The sequence below is a fragment of the Uranotaenia lowii genome, chromosome 2 (genome assembly GCF_029784155.1).
Source record: "Uranotaenia lowii strain MFRU-FL chromosome 2, ASM2978415v1, whole genome shotgun sequence".
NCBI classification, from domain to species: Eukaryota; Metazoa; Arthropoda; class Insecta; order Diptera; family Culicidae; genus Uranotaenia; species Uranotaenia lowii.
In genome coordinates, this window is record NC_073692.1 from 17776160 (window position 1) to 17787671 (window position 11512).

At 41.4% G+C, this 11512-nt stretch overlaps 1 protein-coding gene across 1 annotated transcript; it reads left to right on the top strand.

Annotated features, from left to right (window-relative positions):
- Positions 1–2102: 2102 nt before the first annotated feature.
- On the top strand, positions 2103–6431 carry LOC129741119 (uncharacterized). Its single transcript, XM_055732825.1, has one exon. The coding sequence runs from the start codon at positions 2103–2105 to the stop codon at positions 6429–6431; it is 4329 nt and encodes a 1442-aa protein (XP_055588800.1).
- The last annotated feature ends 5081 nt before the right edge of the window (positions 6432–11512 follow it).

The following is an 11512-nucleotide window of genomic DNA, read 5'->3' on the forward strand; positions in this document are numbered from 1 at the left end:
GAAGTTTGGTTTATTTTCTGTCTAAATCTGATAGTTAGAATAACTGAAAGGTCAAAAAAGGCCACAAATTTAATGAAGTTTAAAGAGTAGGTTGAAAACTGGATTTCAGATTCAGTAGGGGCATAATGCGCATATGTGTGTACCCAAACGCGCCGTTTAACGTTTAATAAGTGTTTATTGATCCAAGTGCCTCCGAAAGTGTTTGCCAGGTAAAAACACTTCTATTCTGCTTCACAGATGGAAAAATGTATTGCTACGCGCAGTGCTGCCAGATATACTGAAATTCTTGTGAATAGTTAATTAAATCTATATTAAATATAGGAATTTTAAATATATTCGTTTATAGTCAAGTTATTTTTTCCAATACAACTTAAAAATATCTTTAAAATTGGTGTGATGAAACTGCATATAAATTTAAACAAATATGAAACATGCTTAAAGATATACGGACATGGCGCGTTTTGCCCTACCTAGACATGTTTATTAAAAATCGTTCAAAATAACAGAAAAAATATCAAAAAAAGGAAATTTTTCGTTTTGTGTTGATTTTCAAGACCAATGTTTATCATTATAACAGATGTCAGCTAATTTTTTTTGTCAACAGCTGCCGTAATTCCTTACGAAAGTCAAGGCAAAAATTGCAAGGAATATGGCTAGAAAAGTATTTTTGGATTTTTGCAGGGAGTTATCGCATATTTGATGCTAATTTTTTTAACAAAAGGTTTCTACTGTTAATTAGAAGGGAATAGCGTACCGAATTCTTAAAATATGTGTATATCTAGCTAGATATCGCAGTGGGGCGTTTTGCCCACACTGGGCATTATACCCCCAGTTCCCCTACGTTTTGCCCAGTAATAGAGTGTCAATTAATTGCCCCGAAAGTCCACATCCGTGAAAAAACATTGGTCCTTCGAAAGCCGGATGTCGGGACTTTTAAAGCCGCCGCGGAACGAGTGATCCTCGTGGATTCAGTGTGTTGCGACAAAAGTGCTGGGCAAGCTTGTGGTGTTCGGTCGTTGACCTTTTGTGTGTGCTATTTGTGCACAAAAAGGACTGCCGCGTGATCAGTGAGTCGGTCAACAAGATCGGAAGAAAAGTACTTTGTCCTGTGGCTGGTTGGCGGATGAAATTTTGCCGCTAAAAGAAGCGTGTGCCGTGCGCCTCTTGGGGGAAGTAGATTTTGATCCGTTTTCTCGTGGATGATTGGCAAGTTTGCCACTTTGAGAAGAAAAGAGTGATTCGTTCCCCGTGCTTGGGGGGAAATAAAATTCTATTCGTTTCCCGTGGCTGATTGGCGAGTAGTTCTCGCTTAATTAATATCGGTGCCACTTTGGGGGAAATTAAAAAGTAAACGATTTCCCGTGGCGAATTGACGGATGATTATTCCGTGCTTGTGCATTTGTATTGTGTGGGGGATAAATGTTCCGTAAGCAATTCGTGAATTGATTTGTGAATCGAACACTGACTGTTTGGTGATCGTTCTGTGGCACATATTTTGAAAAAGTGATAGCACATAGTGCAATTAAAGTGCTGAAAAAGTGAGCCAACATTGGCTAAAAAACGGAAGGCGGTTTTCTGTTTCTGTTGCTGTTTGCTGCTGGTGATTCGGTGGGAGCCGAATTAACGGTTTTTGGCCATTTGATCACCACATCATTTTTGTCGTCGCTGGTGCGTGATTCTGGACGAGTCGCAACGGATGCTGCTCTTCATCACCAAGGATCTTCGTGGCCAGCAGGAATTTCAGGGAAGTACTATTTTGCTTTGTTTTTGGGCTGTGGTGATCGAGAGTTAGGATCCCACACGTTTTGGCCTGTGTTAAGTTTTGGACTTCTCACTTGAGTGTTGGTCGAGAAGAAAACTTTAAATTAACCGCTGGTTGGATTTGCGTCCGGACCACAATCGGAATTTGGCTGATTTTGATTAACAGCTAGGCTGAGACATTTTTGGCTGATTTTTGCGGTACATCAGCTCCGGAAAACCAGCTTTATTGTTGCTGTCAATCATTCGCGCGAGACGTTGAGTTGATCGGTCGGGTGTCAAGGTGTATCCGGTGATCCAGTGAGGGCGAAATAGTGCTACCCAGTGAACCCTTGCTTGTGACAATGCCCAGTGAATTGCGTGAGCTTATTAAGCAGGATCGTAACCTGCGAAGAACTTTAGACTCGGTGCGTCAGTTTGCGTCCAGTGAAAGCAACAACAGTGAACTTATAAGTGTGCGATTGGAACTGTTAGAATCCACCTTTGAACAGTTTAAAAAAGTGCGAACCGAAATTGAGCTGCAAACTGACCACCTGAGCGCTTCAACGATCGAATTGAGTGAACAAACGGCATTGGATCAAGCAAGGGAGGAAGAGAATGTGGGAATCCTGGTAGAATTCGAGGAAGACTACTGTGTGGTGAAGAGTGAACTTCGGCGCCAGTTGTCAGCGATAAAAGCATCAACCAACGCAACTCCAGCTCCAAGTGCAGCCGAATCTTTTGGTCCTCCCTCAACTCTGGCAAGGGTGAAGTTGCCGGAAATCAAGCTGCCGATTTTCAGTGGGAAGTCCAAAGAATGGGTCACCTTTAGAGATTCCTTTAAGAGCCTGATCCACTCCAGCAACCAACTCAACGATACAGACAAGTTCTGCTACCTTCGATCGGCCGTGACGGGTGAAGCTCTTCAAGCCATTGCTTCAGTGGACATCACCGCCGCAAACTACGATATCGCTTGGTCAACCCTAGAAAAGCGTTATGAGAACCGGAAGCTGCTGGTAAAATCCTACTTGGACTCCCTGTTTTCCATCGAGCCGATGAGGAAGGAGAGTTACGATTCACTCAACATGTTGCTCAGCGAATTCGAGCGGAACCTCCAAATGCTGCAAAAGGTAGGCGAGAACCCAGGCCAGTGGAGCACGCTCCTGGTTCACATGCTGTGTTCACGCCTGGATCAATCCACCCTGCGCCAGTGGGAAACCCACCACTGTTCCAAGGAGGTTCCGCTGTACGACGACCTGATGTGTTTCCTGCGCAACCATTGTTCGATGTTGGAATCCATCGCTCATCGGAGACCTGAACGACCAGAGAGCAGCGAACAACGTTTCAAGTTTGGTGTTAGTAATCCTGCAGTTCCATCCCAAATTATGTGTCCGTTTTGTGGTGATATGTTTCATATAGCTTTCCGGTGTACTAAATTCCTGAAACAAACTGTCGGTGAAAGAAGTGAATCTGTGAAGCGAGCTAGATTGTGTTATAATTGTTTGTCCTCCGGTCATCTAGCTCGTGATTGTGTCAAAGGTTACTGTCACCATTGCGGAATGCGTCATCACTCGCTTTTACACCCCATATCCTCCGTCTCGCAGCAATCAACTCGTCATACACCTTCAGTGTCTCAGCCTCGTCGTCATTCTCCATCATCATCACACACCTCACCGATATCCAACCAGCCAACCCCAAGCCACCCTCCCAACACTCAACCTTCGACCTCGTATCCAGTTACACAGCCCATTCTCACCACAGACCCTCAGCAAACCATAGCACTTCCCTCCCACACACCGAACCTCACGAAACAAGTCCTGTTGTCCACAGCCATAGTTCGCATCCAGGACTCTCTTGGCAATACTCGACTAGCTCGAGCCTTGATCGACTCGTGCTCCCAGTTTTGCTTCATGACCACTCGATTCAGCCAACAACTAAAACTGCGACACGTTCCAGAAAACCTCACCGTTCAAGGCATCGGTGGATCACGAGCTATGTCACGCAAACTGGTGGTAGCCTCCGTTCGTGCTCGGACCTCGCTCATCTCAGCTTTCAACGCCCAAATGAGCTTCTTTATTTTGCCTGAGCTGACAGCCACACTTCCCGCAAAACGAGTCGAGTACGAGAGTTGGCGTTTACCCCACAATGTTCAGCTTGCTGATCCCAGCTTTTCGGAACCAGGAGAGATCGACATGATTATTGGCGCCGAACAATTCTTCGATCTGCTTCTGGAAGGCAGATTCAAGCTGTCGAATGATGGTCCAAGTCTGCAAAACTCTGTTTTCGGATGGATAGTTGCTGGTACCATTCCGAATAAATCTGCATCCTGTTCGCCTTCCTCTGTGACTTGTTCAGTAGCAGAAATTCAGGAGCAGCTCACAAAATTCTGGGAACTGGAATCGTGTAGATCAACAAGTACCCAATCCGTGGAAGAGTCGACTTGTGAGGAGCTTTTCGCTGAAACCACCACCCGTGACTGCGACGGAAAATTTGTTGTCTCTTTGCCGAAACGTGATCACGTAATTCGGCAACTGGGAGAGTCTCGTAACGTGGCACTGAGGCGATTTTTCAGCGTAGAGAAGCAGTTTGAGTCCAACAGCGAAAAGAAGTCAGCGTACACAGCATTTATGGAGGAATACATCAGTCTCGGCCACATGCGCGAAGTTTCTAATCCTGATGAAGCGTCACCGGTCTATTATCTCCCACATCATGCGGTTTACAAGCCTGACAGCTCCACAACAAAACTTCGCGTCGTCTTCGATGCCTCCTGTAAGACTACCACCGGAGTCTCACTCAACGACGGTCTATTGGTGGGACCCGTAGTTCAAGAAGATTTGTTGTCCATCGTCCTTCGGTTCCGGTTGCATCGAGTCGCCGTTGTTACTGATGTGGAGAAAATGTACCGCATGGTCAAGGTACAAGCCGAAGATCAACGTCTCCAGCGTATTCTATGGAGAGAATCTCCAGAAATTCCGGTCCGTACGTACGAGCTCGTCACTGTAACTTATGGTACAGCATGCGCACCGTATCTGGCAACCAAGTGCCTTCAGCAGTTAGCAGACAGTGGAAAGGAATCGTATCCCGAAGCAGCAAGGAGTCTACAATACGATACGTACGTCGATGATTCTCTCACTGGAGCGAATTCAGTCGACAGTGCGATAAAGTTAGCGAAGGAGATGATTGAACTAGCAGCAGCAGGTGGTTTTTTGTTGAGAAAGTTCAACTCAAATTCAGCCGACGTACTGTCTGCAATACCAGATCATCTTATAGACGAGCGCGCTTCCTTGAACTTGGATTCTTCGACTGCAGCTGTGAAGACGTTGGGTTTAGTGTGGAAACCTGCTACCGATTGTTTCGTTTACGACTGTCCAGTTTGGAGCGACAAGGCCAAGATCACCAAAAGAGTTGTGCTTGCAGAGACAGCACGCCTCTTCGACCCGATTGGACTTGTGGGCCCCGTTGTTGTCATCGCGAAGATATTTCTGCAAGATCTTTGGAAACTCCAGTGTGGATGGGACGATTCGCTTCCAGAGGAGATGCAGAACTTTTGGCAGGAGTATCGGATGAACCTGAAAGCCCTATCTTCACTCTCGGTTCCACGTTGGTTGACCTTTCATTCCGAAGCATCATTTGTCGAGATACACGGTTTCTGTGACGCATCCGAAAAGGCTTACGGAGCCTGTGTTTATCTTCGTTGTACAGCAGAAAATGGTGAAGTTACCGTCCGTTTGATAACCGCAAAATCCAGAGTAGCACCTTTAGACGACCTGAAGAGGAAGAAGAAGAAGCAGACAATCCCGCGCCTCGAGCTTTCATCTGCTCTTCTCTTGGCTCACCTGTACGAAAAAGTTAAGCGCAGTTTAAGAATTGCGCATTCTGCAGAGTTTTGGACAGATTCCACCATCGTAATCTGTTGGCTGTCATCTTTACCGTCCCGTTGGCAAGCTTTTGTTTCAAACCGTGTCTCCGAGATCCAGCATACCACTAAAGGCTGCCAGTGGCACCATGTTGCAGGAGTGGAAAATCCAGCGGACATCATCTCGAGAGGCATGATGATCCGTTTTGATGAAATGAACACCATCTCGATTCAAATTGAAGCTATTCTCAACTCCCGTCCGTTGACACCAATGACTAACGATCCTGCAGATTACGAAGCCATCACACCTGGTCACTTTCTGATCCACCGACCGTTAACAGCCGTGCCGGAGCCTTCCAAGGAACATATTCCAGAGAACCATCTTTCGAGATGGCAAAGAACCGAAGTCTTTTATGAACGCATTTGGAAGCGCTGGTCCTCCCAATATCTGTCGGATTTACACAACCGCACCAAGTGGACTAGGAAACGAAACAACATAGCCGTTGGAACCATGGTGCTCCTCAAGGAGGACAACCTTCCCCCGTTGCAGTGGGCTCTCGGTCGTGTGACGAAAATCTACCCCGGTCCCGATGGCAACATCCGAGTCGTCGACGTCAAAACCAAGGATAGCCAGTTCCAGCGAGGAATCCAGAAGATTTGTGTTCTTCCCATCAAGGACAACATTGATCCAGCAGGAGAACTAAATTCACCACCACCCACTCCAGTATACAACATAAGTTTAGTCGTCCACCGAATTCGACCATTCCTGCCTTTCCATTGTGATGATCCTGTCGTGTCAAGCATCAGCCAACTTTATCTGGCGGTCATCGTAAGCTGACAGCAAACCACCATCGTCGTAGCTTCACATCGCAGTTTCATCTTCATCAGCGCCTGGGGCGCTCGCGGAGGCCAGGAGGCCTCCGCTCCAGGGAAGTTTTTGTAATGTGTGATTAAAAAGATAAAAAAGCACCCTCTCATCTTATTAGGTCGAATCGGTCCGGTGGACCACATCCAGTCAGCTAGTCAACTAGTCATCTAGCCATCTAGTCAACCAGTTGTTCCGTTCTCCTGTCGTTTGTACATCGTCCAGTCTCCGTATCTTTGGTGGAAAAGATCGTCCAGTCCCCGTAGTTGCAGAAGCGCAACCAGACGCAGCCTGTCTGAGCAGGATTCCAGCCCTAAAGCCATGGGGGGTGACGCGGTCGCGATCGGACGGGTCGGACCTGTCACCCCAACCCCACCCAACGTTAAGTACCCTGCGTTACATTCATCCTTTTAGGAACTTACTTGTTCTCCCTCACAGGGTCGGCGTTGCGTTGGAAGTCCTGGGCTGTGAATCACCGTTTCCTGTATCGTCATCGTAGTTTTGGTCATCGTAGTCTTCGTCATCGTAGTCTTCGTTACCAATCCATGTTACTTTAGTTAGAATTAGCATCATTAGTTATAGGGTCGTGCGTATGGGTTAGATTAGGTTACCAAAGGTTAGGATTAGTTAGTATAGGTAGTATTGCAAGGCGGCCGGTATTTTTGTTTGAAAATCCGGTTATATTGCAATCCCTACTAAAAATCAGTTCAATCAATCAACCGTTCTACCTCGCAGCCTCCAAGAGGCAAGAAACCCATGCGCCACACAATAGCCAGTACTTTGCTGGCAAATCTACCTAGAAACAGAATTGCAATAAACGGCCAGCAGATCACACGCGTCTTTTGTGTTCTGTCCTGTGTCGTCCCGTACCTAGCAAGCAATAAAATTCTAAGTCTGATCCGAACCGTCGCGCTGTATTTATTCGTTTATCGTTGAATATATGTACGTTTTGCCCAGTAATAGAGTGTCAATTAATTGCCCCGAAAGTCCACATCCGTGAAAAAACACATTCAAAATAAATATAAAAAACCGAAGCATTCATCTTCATTCTGTTAAGAAATTCAATATTATTTTATAACTCTGAATTCTCCATTCCAAACATTTTTTAACTTGCGCTTTTAAGTTTACCGCAAATATGTATGTGAAGATTCTAAAAAAAAATCGGGCCTGCTGTAAACTACACTTAAATGTAGTAAAAATCCGATAAAAAATATAAAAGAATATTAGTTTTTTCAGAATTGTTTTTTTTTTTTGTTTTCATTCAACTATTCATTCAACATTCAGCCATGAGGATGTCCAAGCTCACTCTTAGCATAAATGAATTGGGTTTACTTTCTAAAATAGAAAACCACCGTAATAAATTATCATTATCGGTCATGAAAATGTCAATAATGTACGAAATTTTGAATAGTCATATTAGAACACTTAAAAAACCATAATGTTTTCTAAAAACTACCATTCACTTTTTCGTATTATAAAAGATTTTGAAATTTGAAAAGATAGCTTGAAGGAATTCTATAAACCGCCAAAGTTATGTATCTATGAGTCATTCCAACAAAGCTGTTTTAGGCTTGATGGCCTTTATAAAATCATTTTAAGGAATCGTATAGATCCAAAAAGTCAGTAGGCCCTCTAAGAAATATTTTCAAAAGAGTTATACATGTACCTTATAAAACCTTTCTGTTCTGGATGTTTGGGGTAGAATATTAAATTATTACTAAATAAAACTTTTCAAATGTTTTTTTTTTAAATTTTTTTATTGAGTCGAGAACCATTCTACAATATTACATTTGTTCTTTTCATAGCAGCTTATATACTTTTCACAGATTATTTTGCGAATAACATTTTTGAAAAATCAAAATTTAATGTGGCTCAGACCAAACAAAACACTTTCACTTGAGATTTCAAAACACTACTCTCAGCAGATTATAAATAATGCAGCATGTGTTTTTATTTTCCAGACATTTGGAGTGGTTAATTTGATCCTTTTTCATTCCCAGAAGAAGCGAGAATACAGATTATCCCATATTTCCATCAAAAAACATTTTTATTGTTGACATTTTGGCCTACGGCGAGACGGCTCACTTTTGTAAATCTGGTAGCACTGGTTTTTGGTCGCACGTCTTGTTTTCGTAATCTCGCATTAAGTTGATAATTTTATTGAAAATACTTTCTTTTAAATCTGTGATACATCATAGTGGCGTTATTAAGTGTTTAATGTGCAATCACGTACTAAATTTATGTGCCGTTAACAGCTGATAAGTGTAAAAACTCAGTTTTTCTCGACGCCGAAAAAAACAACAACAGAAAAGCTATTGTGAGGTGAGCTGTTGATCAAGTATCACTTGTCTCTAGATTGGTGAGTAAAGTGAATATTTCATTCCTATCCTTAACAAACGTTTCCAAAATTATTCCGCAACAGCAGCAAATCGTTGACGAAGCAGGTACTCCAATCGTATCTGCTGCGATCACCGCTTTGTTTCGGTTAATCAATTAAAAAAACGGCCCATTTGGCCCAAACGGTTGTGGTTCTATCACTTGTTCAGCAGTTAGTGAATCTCGTCGCTGAGCGGTGTAGTTTTAGCCAACCTCGGAACACTCGAGTAGAGCGAAAGTGTGTGACTCTGTTATTTGCGCACTTCAAAGGGTTGTGTTTCTTGCACTTGCTAGCTTGTTAGTGAATCTCGATCGCTAGCGGTGAAGATTAGGCAAACGCAGCCAGCACACACGAGTAGATGACCGAAAGAGTTTTTTGCTTCCGTCAGTAGCACACAACATCAGCGCTTGCTGGTTATTGGTGACTTGTCACTGGTATTTTGATTGATTGCCGTGAAATGTACTGTATAAACTTGGAAATCGTTTCTTTTGGAAAGCAATGTTAAAAATTATCGACAGATTTTTCTCTTTCTTTTCTCAATAATTTTTTTTATTATTCTTATTCTCTGAAACTGATTTTAATATGTTCCAATTAATTAGTCCTTAATATTTTTATTTGATTCCGCATAATTTTTGTTTCACATATTATGTTTTGATACTGAGTTATTTTTTTTAAATTGTTTATCTTTTTACGTGTCTTTGTCCTGTGCTGTCCTTAGTATTTTGCAGCTTAAACTATTTTAATTTCGCCACTTATTTATCTTATTTATCTATTTATTCATTTTATCGCATACTTTTTTTCCTTGTAAATAATATAACATTGATAAAAGTCATATCAGTTTTAATTTAAGTTTTGATTGTGAGGTATCCAAACAAGTTTTGTTTCTTTTTTAATCTTTTGTAGCTGTATTTTATTTTGGTCTGACGAACATGGACGGGGATGATGAAGTAATTTGTACTGAATGCAAAAATGTGGAAAACAATCTTGATAAAATCATTACATGTTCGTATTGTTTTAAAAGTGTCCATTTGCGTTGTAAAAATTTGATTGGCAGTGCCGCTCGAAAAATGAAGGCACAACAATACTTTTGCGATTCGAATTGCGCGTGCATTTATGCCAAAATAATATCGTTGCGTAAAGATCATGAAACAATTATAGAAAGCATAAACATGAAAATAGAGCAGACTGTTCACAATGTTGTTTCCAATGAGATGAATTCTATTAAAACGGATATGAGATCAGTTACGTCTGCAATAGAGGCGTCACAGGAGTTTTTATCTTCGAAATTTGACGAAATTCAGACAGGCTTCGAAGATTTAAAATCCCGTAATGATGCTCTAGAAACAGAAGTATCTGGTCTCAAATCTAAACATTCTAAACTCACGGATCAAGTTCAAAAGTTAGAAATTAACCTGGACCGTTTTAACAAAGAAGCTATTTCGAAAAACATGATGATTTTTGGGGTGCCTTTTAAAAGTGGTGAGAACACCCTAGATTTGGTCCGTAAAATTTGTGGGTCTTTCGGCTATGAATTAAAAATTGAGCACATTGAAAACGCTGTCAGATTGTTTTCTTCTAATAAATCAAACGATTATTTCCCACCAATCAAAGTATTTCTAAAAGATACACTTATTAAGGAAGAAATTTTTAGCAAGAAACGAAGTTTTGGAAAACTTGCTTCTACCTTAGTGGATCCATCATTTTTAGTAAACGGAAAACCTTTAAACGTCACAGTTAGAGATGAGCTTACGCCTTTATCTATGGAAATCTTAAATGAACTACGCGAGTACCAAGATTTACTGGGAGTTAAATATATTTGGCCTGGTAGGGGTGGTGCCATTCTTATTAAACAAACAGACATTTCTAAACCTGAGATTATAAAAACAAAACTAGATTTGAGTCGTTTCATGAGCAAACACGTTATTCAACAGGGAAAGAGCAGTTCCACACTTCCAAAAGAAACCCCGTCACCAAAACGTAAAAGGAACAATGCTGATTCAGGATCAAGTAAATAACATTCAAAAAAAAAATTGTAAGTGTTTAACCTTAGTATAAAGATAATTTAATGGATAGTTTAATTAATAAATACTATGAAAATATAGATGAATTTAATTTAAGTACTTGTGCTAATGAGTTGGGTAATTTAAGAATTTTGCAGTGGAATATTTGCAGTATGAATAGTTTATGTAAATTTGATTCTGTGCTACAAACTATTCATCAATTAAATAATTGTATTGATGTTATTGTCATTTGTGAAACTTGGCTCGTCAAAGATAATTGTAATATTTATAACATTCCAGGATACACCTCAATATTTTCATGTCGTGATCAACCATATGGAGGCTTAGTGATGTATATTAAAACGAATTTGAAATTTAAAGAAATTGAAAACAAAGTTGTTGAGGGTTTTCACAGAATAAGTGTTGAAATATGTCTGAGTGGTCAAATTTTCAGTGTTCATGGTATTTATAGACCACCAGCGTTCTCGTTTAACCTGTTTTGTGATGAAATTGAATCCTTATTAGCATCTGTTCCTGTTAACCATTCGAGTCTTATTGTTGGTGACTTTAATATCCCCGTGAATTTAGTTAATTTAAACACTGTGATGAAATATAAGTCAATTTTAGAATCTTTCGGTTATGCTTGCACAAATACTTTTCCAACAAGACCAAAAACA

What these genes read in the sequence shown, in the direction of transcription:
- LOC129741119 (XM_055732825.1), top strand. Translation starts at nt 2,103, where the DNA reads ATGCCCAGTGAATTGCGTGAGCTTATTAAGCAGGATCGTAACCTGCGA.